This window comes from Scylla paramamosain, chromosome 6 (genome assembly GCF_035594125.1).
Source record: "Scylla paramamosain isolate STU-SP2022 chromosome 6, ASM3559412v1, whole genome shotgun sequence".
In the NCBI taxonomy this organism is placed as follows: domain Eukaryota; kingdom Metazoa; phylum Arthropoda; class Malacostraca; order Decapoda; family Portunidae; genus Scylla; species Scylla paramamosain.
In genome coordinates, this window is record NC_087156.1 from 25,338,968 (window position 1) to 25,358,704 (window position 19,737).

At 35.2% G+C, this 19,737-nt stretch overlaps 1 protein-coding gene across 5 annotated transcripts; it reads left to right on the forward strand.

Moving 5' to 3' along the window:
- The first annotated feature begins 734 nt into the window (after window positions 1-734).
- On the forward strand, window positions 735-19,710 carry LOC135101491 (uncharacterized). 5 transcript variants are annotated; one of them, XM_064005541.1, is made up of 9 exons: window positions 773-929; window positions 2,787-2,831; window positions 3,065-3,130; window positions 5,196-5,325; window positions 7,264-7,411; window positions 9,024-9,170; window positions 16,975-17,196; window positions 18,215-18,406; window positions 18,751-19,710. In XM_064005541.1, exons 4-9 carry the CDS (start codon window positions 5,254-5,256, stop codon window positions 18,939-18,941), a joined length of 972 nt encoding a protein of 323 aa, XP_063861611.1. In that variant the 5' UTR covers window positions 773-929; window positions 2,787-2,831; window positions 3,065-3,130; window positions 5,196-5,253; the 3' UTR covers window positions 18,942-19,710. The 5 variants fall into 5 exon arrangements, with proteins under 5 accessions (XP_063861610.1, XP_063861612.1, XP_063861609.1 ...); XM_064005540.1 differs by lacking the exon at window positions 3,065-3,130 and having other exon boundaries at window positions 735-839; XM_064005539.1 differs by lacking the exon at window positions 3,065-3,130 and having other exon boundaries at window positions 761-929.
- Window positions 19,711-19,737: the final 27 nt, after the last annotated feature.

Below are 19,737 nucleotides of genomic sequence, written 5' to 3' on the forward strand. Positions count from 1 at the left end.
CATGCACACACAAATATGTGGATGTGGAAGACAAAAACTGTGGACAGGACAAAATGAGCTTGGGTCGTATCCTGTACAATGCAACTAGGGAACACACACACACACACACACACACATTGATAAAGTTACTGGAGAGACAATGAATTTGTTAAAAAGAATAAAAATGGCATTCTCATATTTGGATGAAGGAATGATAAAAAAAAAAAATGTTGATTTCCATGATAAGACCAAGATTGGAATATGCGGCAGTGATGTGGCCTCATACAAAGAGGAATATTATAAAATTAGAAAGAGTACAAAGAGTAGTCACTAAGATGGTTCTGGAGTTGAGCAAGTCAACCTATGAAGAGATGCTAAAAATGTTGGAAATTCCTACCCTTGAAAATAGGAGAGAGAAAGAGATTTAATAAACATCTATAGAATGATAAAATGGTAGGTGTGGAAAATGTGGACAAAATATGTTTTATAAATTTAGACACACAGAGTTAAAGGGGACACAGTAGAAAGCTGAAGAAAGTTAACTGTAGAAGAGACATCAAGAAATATAGTTTTCCTCATAAAAGTGTGAGCAAATGGAATGAACTCAGTGAAGACGTTGTCAATGCCGTAAATGTCCATGTTTTTAAGACCAAACTGGATAGATATAGAGATGGGATACTATGAGATCACTCCCCTCCTGTAAACCACAACTTGGTAAATACAACTAGGTAACACATGAACAAGTTAGTTTAGGTATGTAGTGCCTGGTGTTGACATTTGTAGCTTCCCTCAGCCGCCAGTCGGGTGCTTGAGGTAGCCACTAGCCAGCACGTCGCTGTCAAATATCCCTGCAAGATCAGGTGCTCGAGTCGGCGCTTCATTCACTCTTTGCTTCACCTTTCCTTACACACACACCACAATCTTCTGGTCATGGTCAAATATAAAAACAGGTAACATATCGTACGTTGACGTGAATTAAGTAATAAGGATAGTAACCATTTGTTAGTCAGCGAACTTCGATCTCTTGAATATATATATATATATATATATATATATATATATATATATATATATATATATATATATATATATATATATATATATATATATATATATATATATATATATATATATATATATATAACAAAATAACTGCCTTGCTGTATTCTTGCCCATGTAGCAGTGGAATTAATTGAAAAACTAAATCCAACCAAACATTTTAACCTTTTAGCTGAGATTACTGTATTCAAAATAATGGTAACTGAGCATAAGAGACCCGTTTCATCCTGGCAGCTAAGTAACTGACAAAATAGTATCAAATATGATTCTTAATATTTCTTAGTAATAACATCTCCAACCCTTTCCATGTAAAATCTTCCCATTACCTTAACAAACTTTTGAAACTGGCTTTTTGGGTAGCTGGATTACTGAAAAATTGGTTACTAAATATCTAGGGAGATTTTCAATTGGGATGCATCCTTTCCATTAGGTTATTAACATAATGGAGAGGCTGCATCTCTGTCAACTCCACCCCCTGGTTTTTGAGATATTCTAATCAAACCTAACAATAAGGGGATTAAGTTTCCCCTTGGTACCACTGTATATTTTTCAATGTATTCTAACAACATTGTGTTCACTGGCATACAGAGGTTATCTAGCAATTGTTCAGGTGCTGTCAAGGTTAAACAAGACAATATACAAAGAAAGGAAGGCATGCTTTGCACTGTTTCTACTGTGTAATCTCTTCCCTCTCAAGTATAAAAACTGCAATACACTACCATAGCCTAGTATGCTAGTTATTTTATTTCTTCAGATTTCTTTACATTTACATTCACCAAAAGTATAGGGAGTCCATCAAATTGCACTGGGATGAAGGAAAAACAAGGAAAGGAGGAGAAATATAATGCTTCCACTGTTCCATCTCTTACCTCATCCACCACAGTTATCATGAATCCCTCCACATTCTGTCACACTTTGCTACTTATCACTCCCTCTCTCCCTCTCTCTCTCTCTCTCTCTCTCTCTCTCTCTCTCTCTCTCTCTCTCTCTCTCTCTCTCTCTCTCTCTCTCTCTCTCTCTCTCTCTCTCTCTCTCTCTCTCTCTCTCTCTCTCTCTCTCTCTCTCTCTCTCTCTCTCTCTCTCTCTCCAGATACTAGCTGTATTCTCTGAAATGTCATACAAATTTCATGTATTACTTCACGATCGATGAGGGCTTGCTGAAAAATTCTTCTCACATGTAGGTTTATGGAGTAAGGTAGTTGTTGTTTGCATTTTTTTACCTTTTCTGGAGAGATCGAAGGAATAGGCATCAGATAGATTGATAGATAAAAATTTTCATGTACAACAGCTCACATGTTTGCTTGAAAATAGATGTGACAATTTACTTGAGTGTTTCAGACTGCAGTTTCAGTCATATATAATCATGTACTACATATTCAATGAGGTAATTTCAAGAAGTGATTATAGATATGTCTAACTTAACATAGTAATTACATAACGGTCACATTTCTTATTTCCTTTGCATGGTGTTTTTGCATGGGTAACCAAGCACTAACTTTTTACTGCTGTAGTTTTAACTTTAAAACTGATCCAGGTGTTGTTGATAATGTTTCATTTTTACCTTTCTGTAGATAATCTTTTCTTATTGAAGTATGTTTGAGCTCATACTCTATGACTTTATAATAGTTCATTTACATCTAATTTGAGATTTGTAAACTTTTAGTATGTTGGTGCTTGAATTATTAACATTATTATTGCTTGAATTATTAACTATATATTCCACCCTCAATAAATATAAATCTTTTCAGACACTGATTTGCTAGTGTCAGCCAGTGTATCATCATGCAGTTAGTGTGAGTACAACAGTCATCTACATCATGATTACTGTTTTTTTTTTTTACTTGTGTTTATTGGTTTTGATGTGTATGCCTTAATTGATGATCCATGCTTCTTAAACAGATCACATTTATACATATGTAATATATCAACAAATGAACATACAAATAGGATTGACAAAAATTTGAGTTTTACTGCTTTTTGATCCCTCACTTTATCACACCAAAATTATTTAACATGTCATGTGAAGCACACAGAACCAAGGAGGCAAAACCCATCCCACCTGTCAATTTGGGTTGGGAACAGGAAGTGGCTGGTAAGTCTATAGAAGGTTATGTATGACAAAATTTCACATGAAAAATTTTGGTGGGTGTATTATGGACTTAAAGTTGCATTCTTTGCTAACCATGTTTTCTTGCTGATTAAACCAGAATTATGTAATGTGTGAAAGTGACTATCAACCCTAGCAGTTCATGTGGAAGAGACAGTGAAAACTAGCTGAGTAAAATAGAAATATAAAATCAGAAACAGGACAAGTGGACAAGCTTACCTATGCCATGTTAGGAAGCAACAGGTGCCTGCATGCCATGTGCACAATGTTTTCAGAGGATAGCTGAGTACACATACTTTAATATCAGCTGTTTGGAGGGTCTGTATTGGGTTATCCTATGTTTCTACACAATTTCTACATACTTTTCCTTGCTTTGAGATGATAATGGCATGTTTTAGATGAAAAATATGATTTTTGCTAACCATGTTGGTAAATCATGTAACAAGCCATTAACTGTGTATTGGTTAACACTACGCTCTGCACACTACAAATATCTACATACTCTCAGCACCAAAATTATATTCATGATCCCATGCCACTCCTTTGGTTATGAACTTGAGGTATCTTGATACTTCCTCTAACTCCCTCTGACTTCTGAAATACTTCCTGTCTTGAATCTAACTTCCAATTTGTGGAACATCATCCCATCATCTCCAAACTGAAACATATGTGTCTGAGACCACTGACATCAGACCCTTTTCTGTTCCCTCTTACTTTCTTACTTCCTCTATCCTCAATTTAAGACTGAAGTTGGCTGTTGCATCTATGTATGCAACAAAATCATTTGTTTTTGTGCCTTTGCTCTTGAATCATCAGAATTTTCCATCAATTGGCTAAGACTTTATTGTCATTCTCACTCATTTCATCTATGCAGTGCATTTCTCATCTAACTCCTCTGACTATATAAAATTCTTTGACAATTTGACTTCCAATGTGGAACACTTTTTCTTACCCATTTCCTCCTTGCTGAAAACATAATTGGAAATTTCAGTGTTCATCACCAGCTATGGCTATCTTCTTCCTTTGATCAATTTGAACAAGCTTTCAATTTTGTTATTTTACTTGATCTAGACCACCTTACCTGTATGTATTTCTGACTGCCTTGGAGATGCACTCAATATTCTCAACCTTTCTCTAATCTCTAACCCTTCAGTTTATTCAGCCAAACTGTTCTTTCCAATGTGGTTCTCCAATCATAATCTTCTGTATTGTCTTATTGCCCCAGTACTGCATCTGAACCCAGTGAAGTGGAGGTGCTACTAGTACTACAAGTCTGCTAAGTAGGGGGACTTGAAACAATGCTGTTTAATTTTCTTAGACTAACTACTATTTCCATGTTAGAGATCCATCATTCTATGCCGAGCAGTTCATTGGGTTGATTGCCACTAGCATGTAGGCATACATTTCACACTCTCTCAAACTCCATAAGCATAACCATGGTTCATTTCTCTGTGTCACCTCCATGAATACTTCAACTCACACTATCCTCCTAAACAGGGTGGAGTCTCATTCGTTCCTTCTCCTTTGACTGATTGTTGATTATGTCATTCATCACTGCCATTTTGCATCTCTCACTATCTTTTACTATTATTTTCACTGTTACTACTTTTCTGAACTTTTAAGTATGTTTCTTCCCTTCCCATACCTAAGACTTTCTTCTTACTCTCATCCCTATTCTTTCAATGTCACTGATGTAAGAGCTAAGGTAATTTCCATGATACATAAAAAAAAAAATTTGGCTTGTATCACCTGATTGTATTGGTTATATTTGAGTCACTGTTGCCTAATCTATGCTAATATGCATCCCTTCCATAAATGTGATAGGTGTAGGCCTCTGACTGTTAATGTGGATTATGCAAAAAAAAAATTTTTTTAATATATTAACTAATCAGTATCCCTAGTGTATTTTCTTTTTACAAGCATTTCATATTTTATTCAATGTTGCTTCTATTTCTTTTGTGAAATATTTTTTAATTAAAAATTTTAATCTTTAAATGGATAAAATTTGCAGTTATGTACATTTCTTTGAAATTCTGGTATTTGGTTTCAGAGGAGATAATGGTCGAGGATTAGCTGCAGCTGTATTCTATGCTGTGTGTTCATCCTCAATGGCCTTCTTGAATAAGGCTGTCATGAACTCATATGAATTTCCATTCCCATTCTTCATAATGGCATGTCAGGTATGTTCATTGAGATGTTGGTAATTCATTATTCAAAACATTCTTTTACAGGCACTAGAGACTAACATGTGCTCTCTCAATCAGTTTGCAATAAGTTATATGAGTAGTGTGACAATCGGCTTATCTGCATATACACATGCATTCCATTCCATGCTTGTTTTCACACACACACACGCACACACACACACACACACACACACACACACACACACACACACACACACACACACACACACACACACACACACACACACACACACACAGAGACAGACACATCAGCCAGCTGATAAGACATGAGCGCTGCACTCCTACGAGATTCAGCTGTTTACCATGGTTGCTGCCTACTGCTTTCATCAAGGATGCCTGGATAAGTGCACAAAGGGAAGGGGAGCGGCTAGTGTCCTTTCTCAAAATTATCCCGTAAACATGTTTGTTGTGGTGGGAAATGGATAGAGAAGATCTCAACCATGGCACCATGGACAAAGGTAATGTAAACAAACCCTTATCTAGTCGTACTTCAACTCTGCAACCTAGAGGTATTTCTATAGAAACCCCTCTGGGGTTAAGGCAACTTGGTGAGTTGAGTGGAATGAGAGATTTCTTGGGATTTAAAGAAGAGTGAACAAATATGAGAAAGAGCGTTCATGTTGAGAAGGAATTAAGAGCAATGAGAGAATTGATTGTTGTAATTTTGCAAAAGCAGGACAAATTAATCCAAGACAGTAATGACCTTAGAAAGAAGTGTGAAGAATATGATAGTGTTCTAAAGGTAAACAGTGAGATGAAAGTTCAGTGAAATTCATGTTTAAAAAAAATAATAATGATAATCCTAGACATAGGCTATATGGGAACCAAAAACATTGTTTATATTTTGTTCATAATCAGGGAAAGACTTTATGATTACCCTTTATATCAGCCTACATAGTATACATGTAAACTAACTATCTCTCTCTCTCTCTCTCTCTCTCTCTCTCTCTCTCTCTCTCTCTCTCTCTCTCTCTCTCTCTCTCTCTCTCTCTCTCTCTCTCTCTCTCTCTCTCTCTCTCTCTCTCTCTCTCTCTCTCTCTCTCTCTCTCTCTCTCTCTCTCTCTCTCTCTCTCTCTCTCTCTCTCTCTCTCTCTCTCGTTTGATTGGGTTGTTACTTCTTGTGTGGTTGCTCAGCACAGTTGAGTTTTGTCTTCACAACTCCTCAAGGAGTACATGAAGGGCAGGGTAAAGTAAAAAACAAGAGGAAACTGTGCCTATAGCATCCAAGTCTGACAGTCATGAAGTCAGTATCTTATTTCATGAGTATGCTTCTCACACCTGAAAATAAAAGGGTAAAGGAAGAGGTAAAAAGATTAGAGAGAAAAAAAGAGAAAAAGGAAAGGAGGAAAAGTGAAAGGCCAGACAAGATTAAAGTAAGGACAGAGGTCCAGTGCCATGGGGGGCATTAGCAGTGGGTCTCACTGCCATCAGATTAAAATGCCTACTGTGTGACTAAATGCTTCCCCCATATCATGAACAGCAGGCTTAGAAATGAGTGGGGTGGTTATGGATGTTTGCTTCAAGACACTGAAAGTAATTTATGATATACCATAGATTGCAGTACAAAATGAGATAAAAACTGAAAGGTCAGAATTACAGTTTCCTTTTTTTAAATTACCTCATGTAATGATATTACTGTTTTGAAATAAATTAATTCTTCCTCATAAATAACAATTGTAGTGAATCTTCTAAACATGATTGCAGTATTGTCATAATCATCAAGTAGGAGGCATATGTATAAGAAAAAGGAATATTTTCTTCATTCTTCATGATGTATGGAGCTCGACATAATTAGCTCCTCATAGTTTTGTAAATAAACGTTGTATGCTAAAGAGGTTTCTCAGTTGCAATTTTCCATGCTGGTTGTGCATTCTTATAGCTACTTAATCTACTGAAATTATTTTGTTGCAGATGCTGGTAACTGTGCTATTTTTGGAGATGCTGGGTAGCTTGGGGAAGCTCAGCTTGCCATCCTACACGTGGAAATCAGCACGCAGTTTTCTTGCACCATCTATGGGCTATGCCTTTCATGCTACCCTTTCCCTCATGGCTCTTCAAGGTCAGTTGATTATAATCTTTTTAATTTCTATTTATTTTCATTATAAATTATGCATAAATTATTGTTGTAAAGTACAACCTTCAGTGGGATATTTTCATGACAAATTTTGCAAACTTACCTGTGTTAACTGGGAACTGAGAATAAATTAATGATAGATTTAGTGGGAAAATTTATATAAAGTTTTATGTGTTTTAGTGAACATAATACGTGTCTTTTTCTTTGACAATATTATACACATTCAAAAAGTCAAATTTGTGTGAAATTTTTTTTTCTTTTTAAACTTACCTTGATCTTATTTAATATCAAGATAAGTGCTCATTGTACTATTTTCATAAACATGTTAGATAAAGTGAAAAATTTAAATAAATTTAGATTTTAATTAAATTCTAGGAAGTGATACTTCATTTTACAGTATTTTGTTTAGTAGAATTTAGAGTTGACCAGCAGGAAAGAAACATGAATATTATGATATCAGATCCAAACAGGTAAAAACAGATAGCTTCCATCTTATCAGTAGTATTTCAGTACTTTGTCAGACTGTAGTGTAACAGTAGTTCCTCTTTTCCACATTAATTGATTCAATATAACTCCTGTGATTAAATATCTGTGCCATATTTAGTTCAGTTATAAACTACATAGGCAATAAAAAAGCCTCTCATACCATCCAAGTTGAGTAGTGGACACTAACTCACCTTTAAGATTTTGTTCTTGCTTATTTTAGGATCTATGAGTCTTCAACACTGCCATCTCCAAGTGATATGTCCTTATTGCAGTGGCCATAAACTAGGTAGGATAATAGATAATAATGCTGTTAGAAAGATAGATACTTATGTAATTCTCATTGGCTTAGACCACAATCTTACCCTAGATTTTTATGACCACATTTTCTTTTTGGTGTCTTAAGTGAGGGCCTTAGAGGATTTATAAATAGCCCGCAAAGGATGAGTGTATGTGGTGTTTCTTACACCCCTAGACCTGCTCAATGGCATCGAGTTCAGGATGAGATTTGAGAGATTTGAGAATCTGGCAATTGACACTAAGAAATACAGGTTAGACTCATAAGTGTAAGAATGAACAGGACAAGAAGTCTAACAGAGAAAATAATTTATGAATAATAGGAATAGGGTGGGTATATAGGTGAAAACATTTGCATTGAGATGATATTACCATGTTGAAAGGATGAAGAATTTGTAATGAAAGTGTGAGTGAGGTTGAAAATCCTAAGAGGAGAGGAAGGCCACTTGAAAGATGGAAGGATAAGGTAAAGGATTACATATGTTAAAGAGGTGCTACTATGTAAAAGCAGAGCACCTGAACAAGCAAGGAGACTACTACCTTGAGGAGAACACTTCTAAAGAGAACAATGTATAAGATAGATAATAAGATAAGCAGAAATTTATGAACACTAGAAATTAATGTGATAGGACTTAGTCCTGTGGAACTTTACCCTTGATGGAATCATGTATGTTAAACATTCAGTGTTTTGTGAATTTCTTTTTTTTTCTTTTTATATAAATTAATTATTATTATTTATTTATTTTATTATTATTATTTTTTTTTATTTATTTATTTTATTTTTTTTTATTCTTATATTTTTTTTGTTTCTGGACAGGAATGAATATCCCCATGTATGGTGCTGTGAAGCGGTGTACTCCACTTGTCAACTTGATCTTGGCTGTGGTCATCTTGCGGCGTCCTTTCCCATCATTCACACTCATTGTGTCTGTCCTGACCATTACCATAGGCTGCTTTGTTGCAGGTGTGTGTATATATGTACATGTGTGTTAACCTAATTGTACTTTGTTCTATTGTACAGGGCATGAGCCAAAGCTCATTTTGTCCTGTCTCCATAACCATATTTATCCAGTTTCTCTTTAAACATGTGTACACTGTTTACCACAACCACAATAGTTCGATATGGGAAGCTATATCTTGTGTGTGTGTGTGTGTGTGTGTGTGTGTGTGTGTGTGTGTGTGTGTGTGTGTGTGTGTGTGTGTGTGTGTGTGTGTATTTACCTGTCTAGTTCTATTTATCTTGTAACATACAGGGAGGGAATGAGCTACACTCATATTGTCCTGTCTTCCACATGCACTAATATCCAACTTTTCCTTAAGATAATGAATACTTCTTGCATGGACAACTTTCTCATCTGGATTATTCTAGTGTTATATGCTTGTGTGTGTGCAAAGCTGTACTTCCTGATGTCTCTCCTACAGGTGGTCCTCTTCGCCTTTCTTCTGAGTCCTCTCTTACACATTTCATTCCACAAACAAAGGTCCTCTCTATCTAATTGTTCCATTCCCTTCATCACTCTGAACACTACAGTCAAGTCTTCTCTTCCCATTTCATTTCTAAAGTTGGAAGCTGCAGCCTAGACAATCTCCCTACATAAAGATAGGTCTCTCAAATTAGGTATGAATTTTATTGCTGCTCTTTGTATACTTTCCAGTTTCCTTATAGACTTTTTGCATGAAGTGACCACACTTCTTCATATTCAAGTCTTGGATGCATCAGTGTAACAACTGTCCTCCTTATGTGATTGTCTAGGGATAAGCTGTTAAAAATATCACTCCTGACTCCGTTTCCTATGTAACTTTACTGATAATTTCATTTCCCATCTTATAATTGTACATATGTCTCCTGCTGTTTATGCTAAATTCCATCTTTTTGGTTTCTAAAGTTGAATTCCATTTGCCATGTACAACTCTTTTCCAATATTCAGTGGCATAGATAGCTTGGTGATCTGCTGCCTGGGGCAGACTTTCAACTGAGCACATCCCTATTTCTTGACTGTTGAGTAAAATAGGTACACCAGTTTTCAAATTATTTTATTAAGAATGAAGAGTCTGAAATAATAAAACACAAGCAAGAAAAAAGATTATTAAAATTTTTATAAAAAAATGCAGAATAAAACAAAGCACTGTCTAGATCTTATGAGATGTGTCTGGAGTGCTGTCAAGAATGAATGCAAAGTATTTGGTTTGTTTTACATGACATAATTTTTTTTTAGCACTCTTTATTCCAAGATGTCAGTGGATTAATTTTTAATAGTTAGTGAGGAAGATGAGATGGTGTGCTTACCTCTGGAAAAGCTTATCTCTCAGCAGGTGTTCATGTAACACAGGATTGTATCTGGCCAATAGATGCACCAACTCCAGAAAATTCCTTCTATTTGGAATTGATTCTGAATTAGCATTGGTACCAGTGAGTATTTCTTCATTATGGCCTCTGAAAGACAGATTTTGTTTTCCTAGGAATTTAATCATGTCCAGCAAACAAAGCAGGATTTCCTTTCACTTCTTTATATTCTTTTCTACAGTTTCTTCTGCCTTTTGGTCAATTGGTTTGTTACAACCAAGCCCTTGTACTATTGTAGAGTGGTCATAATTTTTCAATTTTTAATAGTTTGGCATTATCAGTAGTATAACTGGTTACTTCCTCCACTACATCATTTATATATATATATATATATATATATATATATATATATATATATATATATATATATATATATATATATATATATATATATATATATATATATATATATAAGCTACTGGAAATATGCAGTTGTGCAGTAGTGATGGTGGCTTGGGATTACTCCTGAGTGCCAAAAACTATTTGTTTACATAGAGGCTTTATGTTACTAGCCTAGTATTACGAGTGAAGCAAAATTTACTATGGAGATTGTTGTTTCATTTTGAGCAGCCCGCCCCAACTCAACTGTGGCACTATTCAAACACTAATATCTCCAGAACTATGTGGCTGATCGTAACAAAATTAGCACCATATGATAGCACAGCTCTATCAGTCAGTGGGTAACTTGCAAAAAGTAGAAGGGTGTCAAAAATGGGATTTTTTTCAAAATTTCTCAATTTTCACAAACTTTTTTTCTTTCTCAATAAGAGGGGACACATACCACTGAATGCAGAATAAAATTTTCTATCCAACAGTATACAGCACAAGCTTTGGGTACTCTCAGTATTTTGAGGTAGATTGAATTTTTTAATATTGGGCTAGTGTGCCCAATATATATATATATATATATATATATATATATATATATATATATATATATATATATATATATATATATATATATATATATATATATATATATATATCCATCACCTCATAGCTACATGCACAGTACATCCATACATTTTCAACTCCTCTGACAGGTAAACAAAGCCTTAAAATGCATATGTGTATGGAACATTTTCTACTTAGAGGTACACGTTCTTTCACCTCTTTCATTATTTGCAGAAACTCGCGTTACAGCCTGTGTGTGTGTGTGTGTGTGTGTGTGTGTGTGTGTATATATATATATATATATATATATATATATATATATATATATATATATATATATATATATATATATATATATATATATATATATATATATATATATATATATATATATATATATATATATGAGTGTGTGTGTGTGTGTGTGTGTGTGTGTGTGTGTGTGTGTGTGATTCACCTACAGTCGTCTGCTGGTCACCCAGCCAGCCGTTCCCCTATGGAAAGAGCTCAGAGCTCATAGTGACCGATCTTTGGGTAGGACTGAGACCACTTACACACCACACACCAGGACAGCGAGGTCACAACCCCTCAGGTTACATCCCGTACCTACTTGCTGCGAGGTGAACAGGGGCTACACATTAAGAGGCTCGCCCATTTACCTCGCCACACCCAGGATTCGAACCCAAGCCTTCTTGGTTGTGAGCCGAGCCCACTAACCACTACACTATGCAGTGTGTGTGTGTGTGTGTGTGTGTGTGTGTGTGTGTGTGTGTGTGTGATTTTAACTCTAGTGATAGAACAGAAACAGTTCAGGATTTCACTACCAAAGTCACACATCTCATGACTTGATGAGTTGATGTTTAGGGAGAGACTTTTTGCACCTCTTTACTGTAATATAGTAAGCAGCTATTACAATAGGCTAGCAACAAATTTTGAGTCATCAGTTTCCTGCCCATCACAGTGTGCCCACAAATTACTTTAGCATTGATGCCTTCTTTGAGTGATACTGACATTGATTTATATATATATATATATATATATATATATATATATATATATATATATATATATATATATATATATATATATATATATATATATATATATATATATATATATATATATATATATATATATATATATATATATATATATATATATATATATATATATATATATATATAGGGTGTTCTGCAATGGAAGTCACATCTTTTCAAATATGAAAGATCAACTCATTATGAGTAGGAAATATTCTACGGTCAAATGCCTTTAATGACACGATTTAGAAGTTACAGAGCATATAAATAAAATTGGCATATAAATAAAATTGGCTAAGAATTGGCAAAGGGGAGGCAAGAAGGGATAGCATCATTGGTGGGCATTGCCATCTTAAGGGTGACACTTGATTATACAGCATAGAAATAAAATAAAATTCTTGAATGCAGTTTATCATTATAGCAAATAATAGCTAAAACATATGACAACAGTGACCAGCTCCACATTGTAGGATGGTCCATGTGCAGCCACTTACCACTGATAAGTGTTTATATTTAAGTGTCTAGTAATTTTTAAACCATGGCATTAAATGATTAAAAGTATTTGACCATAGAATATTTCTAACTTAGATCTTCGAACAAAATTTTGAACTCATTATTGTTTCAGTTGCAGTACCATAATTTGGTTCTAAAACAAAGTTACTTGATTTCAAATATTAAAAGACAGCAAAAGCTGCTGTTTATTACTAATTTATAGCTTCTACAAATATTTACTTTGTTTTTATATATTTGGAGGAGAGACAGGGTGTAAGACAGTAATTCAGTCTTTGAAATAAAGTAAATGTGACTCTGTTGAAAAGCCTCAGTGTAAACAAATATTTTTTGGCACTCACAAGTAATCCAGAGCCAACTGTGGCTCTCTTGATGACCCCTAATACCATTACTACTGTAGAACTGCATTTTTCCAGTAACCTTTCCCAGCAGCAAGATATTTAAGTGTTATGATCACTTTTATTTTGGCGGTAAGTGGGTTGCTCCTCTCTGTGTCCCTCTGTGAGGCTTCCCTCACTAGATTGGTGACAAAGAGAATACCTGCACAGTCTAAACATTATCTTTTGATGAGTTCTGTATCACTAAATTCATTCAATATATCCTTTCTGGATAAATAATTTGTAAGCTAGAGATGTTGTGAAGCAGCCATCTTGGCTGTGGGAGCATCTGTCATAAGCTGCTAAGACAGGTAGACTGGTGTCAGGTAACGGATTAATCCATTTTACATTGATTCCTAAGGGAGAAAATAGTTTCGGTTTTCAAACATTTCGGGTTTCAAACAGTATTCAGGAACAAATTAAGTTCTAGAACCGAGGTTTCATTAATATATATATATATATATATATATATATATATATATATATATATATATATATATATATATATATATATATATATATATATATATATATATTGAAGAGCAAGAGGTGCATTGAATAGAAGATGACCCACTGAATAGGTTTACAAGGAGAGTACTTTGAAGGGATTGACTTTTTATTTATATATTAATTTATTTATTATTTATTTTATTTCCTTTTAGGTCACACATGATGATAAATGCAGCAGTAGTCTCAATACTTTTTGAACTCATTATGTCAGTACTCATATTTGTTAAAATATAGCCTTTGATATATATCCAGTAACAGATATACTCATTCTTCTTTTCACCAACCAGTATAGAGGAAATGAACACCTCACTGTGGCAGGAATTAAGTAGAGCATGTCAGGTATGTGTGGTAGGAGATTTTAATTTTAGGAATATCGACTGGAGTCTGATTGTGGGTAACAAGAAAGCACAGGAATTTCTTAAGGTAATTCAGGATAATTTTTTAAAACAGGTAGTTGTAGAACCCACAAGGGGGAATAATATTCTAGATTTAATTCTTACTAACAAGGAGAAAGCAGTCACGCAGGTAGAGGTTGGAAGACAGCTAGGTAACAGTGACCATAGGGAAATTAGGTACAATTTAGAATGGGAAGAAACTGTTAGAAACAAAAACACTAGTAAAATACCTGACTTTAGGAGAGCAGATTTTGAAGAATTAAAAAGGTACCTCTAAGGAGTGGACTGGCAAAGGATGCAGGGTGAGGTCAGGTCAGGGACGGAGTTCAGAGAGATAAGGCAGGATGAGAGAGGTGAGGTGAGGCGTGAGTGTGTAGGACAAGAGGAGGGAAGATGTGTCCGGAAGGGGAGGAGGAAAGAGGAAGGGGGAGATAGGTGTGAGTATGTTGGAATGTCAGGTCAGCTGAAATGAGAGAGGTGAGGTCGAGGCGAATAGCTGAGGGAGTGGAGAGGATGGTAGGGGCCACAATGAGGGGATTAGGTGAGGTAAATGTAGATGAATTGTATAAATATTTCGTAGATAAAGTTCATACAGGTCAGTTAGCAAACATCCTGTATAGGACAATAAGATCACAAAAAAATGACCCTAAATGGATGACTGCTAGGTTTAAGCATTATATAGGGCGTAAGAGAAGTATATATATAAGAGATTAAGGGCAGGTGAAGAAGTTTTAAGGACACAATATGATGAATTAGTTAGAACAGTCAGGAAGTTAATGAGGAAAGCTAAGAACAATTATGAATTAAAGGTAGCCAGCCAGGCAAAGACGGACCCCAAGGGATTTTATCAGGTATACAGGACGAAGAATAAGGATACTATAGGTCCATTAAAGGCAGCAGATGGGGAGCTGGTTAGTTATGGGAAGGAGATTAGTGAACTTCTGAATGAGTATTTTTTAATTGTCTTCATCCAGGAAAACATGCAGGATATGCCAGGTAGTGAACAGGTGTTTAGAGCAGATGAGAATGAGAAGCTGACAGATATTTCCATAACTAGGGAGATAGTGGAACAGGAGATAGATAGGCTAAAAAAGTTCAAGACACCAGGACCAGATGAAATATATCCCAGAGTACTTAAGGAATGCAAAGAGATTATTAGTAAGCCGTTAGTTTCTGTCTTTAGGAAATCACTGGAGTCGGGTGAGGTACCAGTAATGTGGAGGCAGGCTAATGTAGTACCCATCTTTAAGAAAGGAGATAAAACTTTAGCATCTAATTATAGACCTGTCAGCTTAACTTCAGTTGTAGGTAAAATGTTAGAGTCAATAATAGCGAGGAACATTAGGGAACATTTAGACAAACATAACTTGATAAATCAGTCACAGCATGGCTTCACGAAGGGGAAGTCTTGCCTGACAAATTTGTTAAGTTTTTACAGTAAGGTGTATGAGGAAGTAGATAATGGTGATAGTTATGATATTTTATATCTGGACTTTAGTAAAGCATTTGACAAGGTACCCCATCAAAGGCTCCTGAGAAAGGTTAGGGCACACGGGATAGATGGGAAGGTGTTAGGCTGGATAGGGTCATGGCTTAGTGACAGGCGACAGAGAGTGGTAATAAACGGCTCGAAATCCAAGTGGTGTCATGTAATTAGTGGGGTGCCACTGGGATTAGTATTAGGGCCATTGTTATTTCTAATATATATCAATGACTTGGATAGTGGAATTAGTAGTGATGTTAGTAAATCTGTGGATGACACAAAGATAGGTAGATTAATTAGGTCAGAATCGGATGCCATCATCTTGCATGCAGATTTAGATAGAATGAATGAATGGACGGATAGATGGCAAATGCAATTTAATATCAATAAATGCAAAGTGCTTAGCGTAGGTAGAGGAAACCCACACAATAGGTACACGTTAAACAACCAAACTCCGGTAGGTACAGGGTACGAGAAAGATTTAGGAGTTATAGTTAACTCTGAACTCCGTCTAGGGAAACAATGCATAGAAGCCAGAAACAGGGCAAATAGGGTACTAGGATTCATTTTTAGGAGTGTTAAAAGTAGAAGGCCAGAAGTAGTATCAAAGTTATACTTGGCGCTGGTCAGACCTCATCTAGACTACGCTGTGCAGTTCTGGTCCCCACATTACAGGAAAGATATAGGTCTATTAGAATCAGTACAGAGGAGAATGACTAAAAGGATACAGGGGATGAGGAGTATTCCTTACGAGGCGAGGTTGAAGCTGTTAAATTTACATTCTTTAGAGAGACGTAGGTTAAGAGGGGACCTGATAGAAGTCTTTAAGTGGTATAAGGGTTATAACAAGGGGGATGTAGGCAAAATTCTTAGGATCAGCAACCAGGGTATAACAAGAAATAACGGGTTCAAGCTTGAAAAATTTTGGTTTAGGAAGGAGATGGGAAAAAATTGGTTCCCAAATAGAGTGGTAGATAAGTGGAATGGACTCAGTAATCATGTTGTTAGTGCTAGGACACTAGAGAGCTTTAAGAGAAGATTAGACAAGTTTATGGATGGGGATAATAGATAGAAATAGGTAGGTATATTTCATACAGGGACTGCCACGTGTAAGCCTGGTCGCTTCTTGCTTTTTGTAATATTTGAATGGACTCTGGGAATGGTAAAACTGTATATTTGAATTAAGTTCATCATATTGATATACTATTATCTTTTCAGTTTTGGGTGACTTAACTTTTGATGGTTTTGCCTATACCATGGGTGGCCTGAGTGTGTTGGCTCAGGGACTATACCTGACACTAGTTCAACAGTGTGCAGAGAGTCAGCGTTCCACCTGGGAAATTTTGCAGCTCAACAGTTATAACACCCTTGCACCATTCATAATCATGTCTGTACTTGTTAGAGAACCTGAAAATATTGTCAAGAGCAAGTACATTTCAGGTAACACATGCTTTGTGCTTCGTCATTATTGTACTCGTAACTAGGTATCATGTGACTATTGAAAGGTTTTCAAAGGTACTTCTCTTAGAGCATTGGTTCTTAACCTGGGTTTGATTGCAGTGAGTCAGTTTCAGGGGTTTGGCGGAGGTTTGTGTGCTTGGTTCATTTTGTGCACTATTTTATTTTCCCAACTACGAAGAGTTCAGTGAATGCATGTATGAAATTTGCGGGGTTCAGTACCTCCAACAAAATTAAGAACCACTGTCTTAGAGGAAATGTATTAACACACTTCCATCTTCATAAAGATTTGTGCTATTACATTTTAAAGAGGGTGCACCAAACATCTGTACGGTATTGTTTTAACACAACCTTGTTGTATTACCTCAACATATAAGCCCAAAATTGTTTACAAATAATCACTTGCAAATATAATGACCTACAAAAGGCTGTCTGGAACCTAATTTGTTCATAAGTCAGGTGGTGCTTACATGCGTCACAAGTTGTTGCAAATATTGAAATTTATGTCTGTCCAGGCAAATACAGATGTTCAGAGTCTAAACTTCACTCACTCAACAACCTTAATTTTATTTCTTTATTTTGTTTGGTGCTCCAAGTGATGATCCTAACTAAGTAAAGTATGTTAAAAGTACCATCTTTAGATGATAGCTTGTTTTGGTGAGTTTTTAAAATTAGATGTGAAATATAATTCTTTTGCAGCATGGGATTAGACTTGCAATTATGAATAAGTTAACTACCTGAAGAAAGTGCTCCACCAGCCTAACAATCTAACAGTCCTCTTTCTTGTAAGCATCAGCATCATTGAAGTCTCAATCCCTCAGGATTATTTAGCATTATGAGTTATGTATGCATGCTGATGTAGCTACAGTAGCAAAAAGAATCTTAGTAATTGTGTTAGAATTACATGTATTACATTTAATGCACCAGTTCTTGAAGTGTAGTTGCTGTATTTATAGTAATTTTTGTGCGTTATATTTACTTGCTTGCCTTCTTGTTCCAGATATTGGCTTTCATGTTGTCTTTTGGGTGCTGGTGTCCATGGGCTCAGTATTGAACTACTCCCTTTTCCTGTGCACAGCTCTTAACTCTGCCCTCACCACGTCTCTTGTAGCAGTGGCCAAGTCTGTCATACAGACACTTGTTGGCCTCTTTGTGTTTGGAGGCATTAAATTTCATCCTCTTAATACTGCTGGTGAGTTATTCATTGTACTGCTCTTGTTTATGCACTGAGTTAATTGCTTTTCACTTTTATTCCTAAAATCAGACTTTAAGTACTTTTTATTTGATAAAATATTGTACTATCTGATAGAATCAACAATGAACAACCTCTAATTTACTAATAACTATCATGAAAAAAAAAATAACCTGCTCCATGTAGTGGAATTTGGTTTAGCAGAAAGCTATGTCTAGCAGAGTGAAGATCCTGAGGCTTAGTGTGACTCTGGAGTAATATTTGTATTTATTTAATTAATTAGTTGTTTTTTCAAGCAGACATTTATGAGAAAGATTTGATTATTAAATTTTCTCTTTTTACAGGCATTGTTATGAACACTCTTGGTGGATTTATGTATACCTACACGAAATATCAAGAGAAGAGAGAAGACAAAAGACAAAAGACTGAAGATGAAAATTTCAATGAAGTCAGAGTTGGGTTCCATCCTCTCAGTCTACAAGGCACACCAGATAAGAGTGGAGAACATAGTCTTAATGATATTAAAGTTAGTTAATGTATTATGTGCTGTTTTCTTTTGCTGTCTTACGCACATAAATCAAATATGCTAAACATGTTGCCTTCTTGCATCAATACTTAGAAGGAGAGATGCTTAATGATAATGTTATCTAGATGTTTAGAACTACTCAGAGCCAGTTTTTAGATTAATATTTATTTATTTATATGCAGTTTTGTAAATCCATTTTTTAATGTGTGATTGATACTGAATATTGATCTAATAATCTTGTATAATTTATAATTCATGGTTAATGAGTGTCTTTTCAGTGATCCATTGATCAATGGAAAATAAAATTTATAGACATACATGGGATACTTGTTACATTTATATAGTATGTGTATAGACAACATAAATTCTACTCAAAATTAATTAAATGTGAAATAATGCAAAGGTTTCTTAATTGAGGTGGTACAGTGATCAGTCAATTTTCTCACAAGGACATTTATCTACATTTGTCCTAAAGAGGATATCTGAGTATGATTCTTTATTAGTATTTTTGAAGTTCATAATTTTTTTCTTTTACTCATAACATAGTAATTAATGTGAAGTATTAAGTAGAGAAGTTTACTTTGGGGAAAAAAAAGACTGCTGCAAAATTGAAATCTCTCACTTTGTTGCATCATCACTGTCTTGCACACCATTCTGTGATATGTTGTTGAGATACTCATATTCTTAGTGTTAACCTTTAGCTCTGTCATAAAATGTAAACACTGGCCCATACATACATTTTATGGTTATGTGAAAATACACTCCTTATTGAAGAAAATAGATTCTTATATATCAAATAAAAACT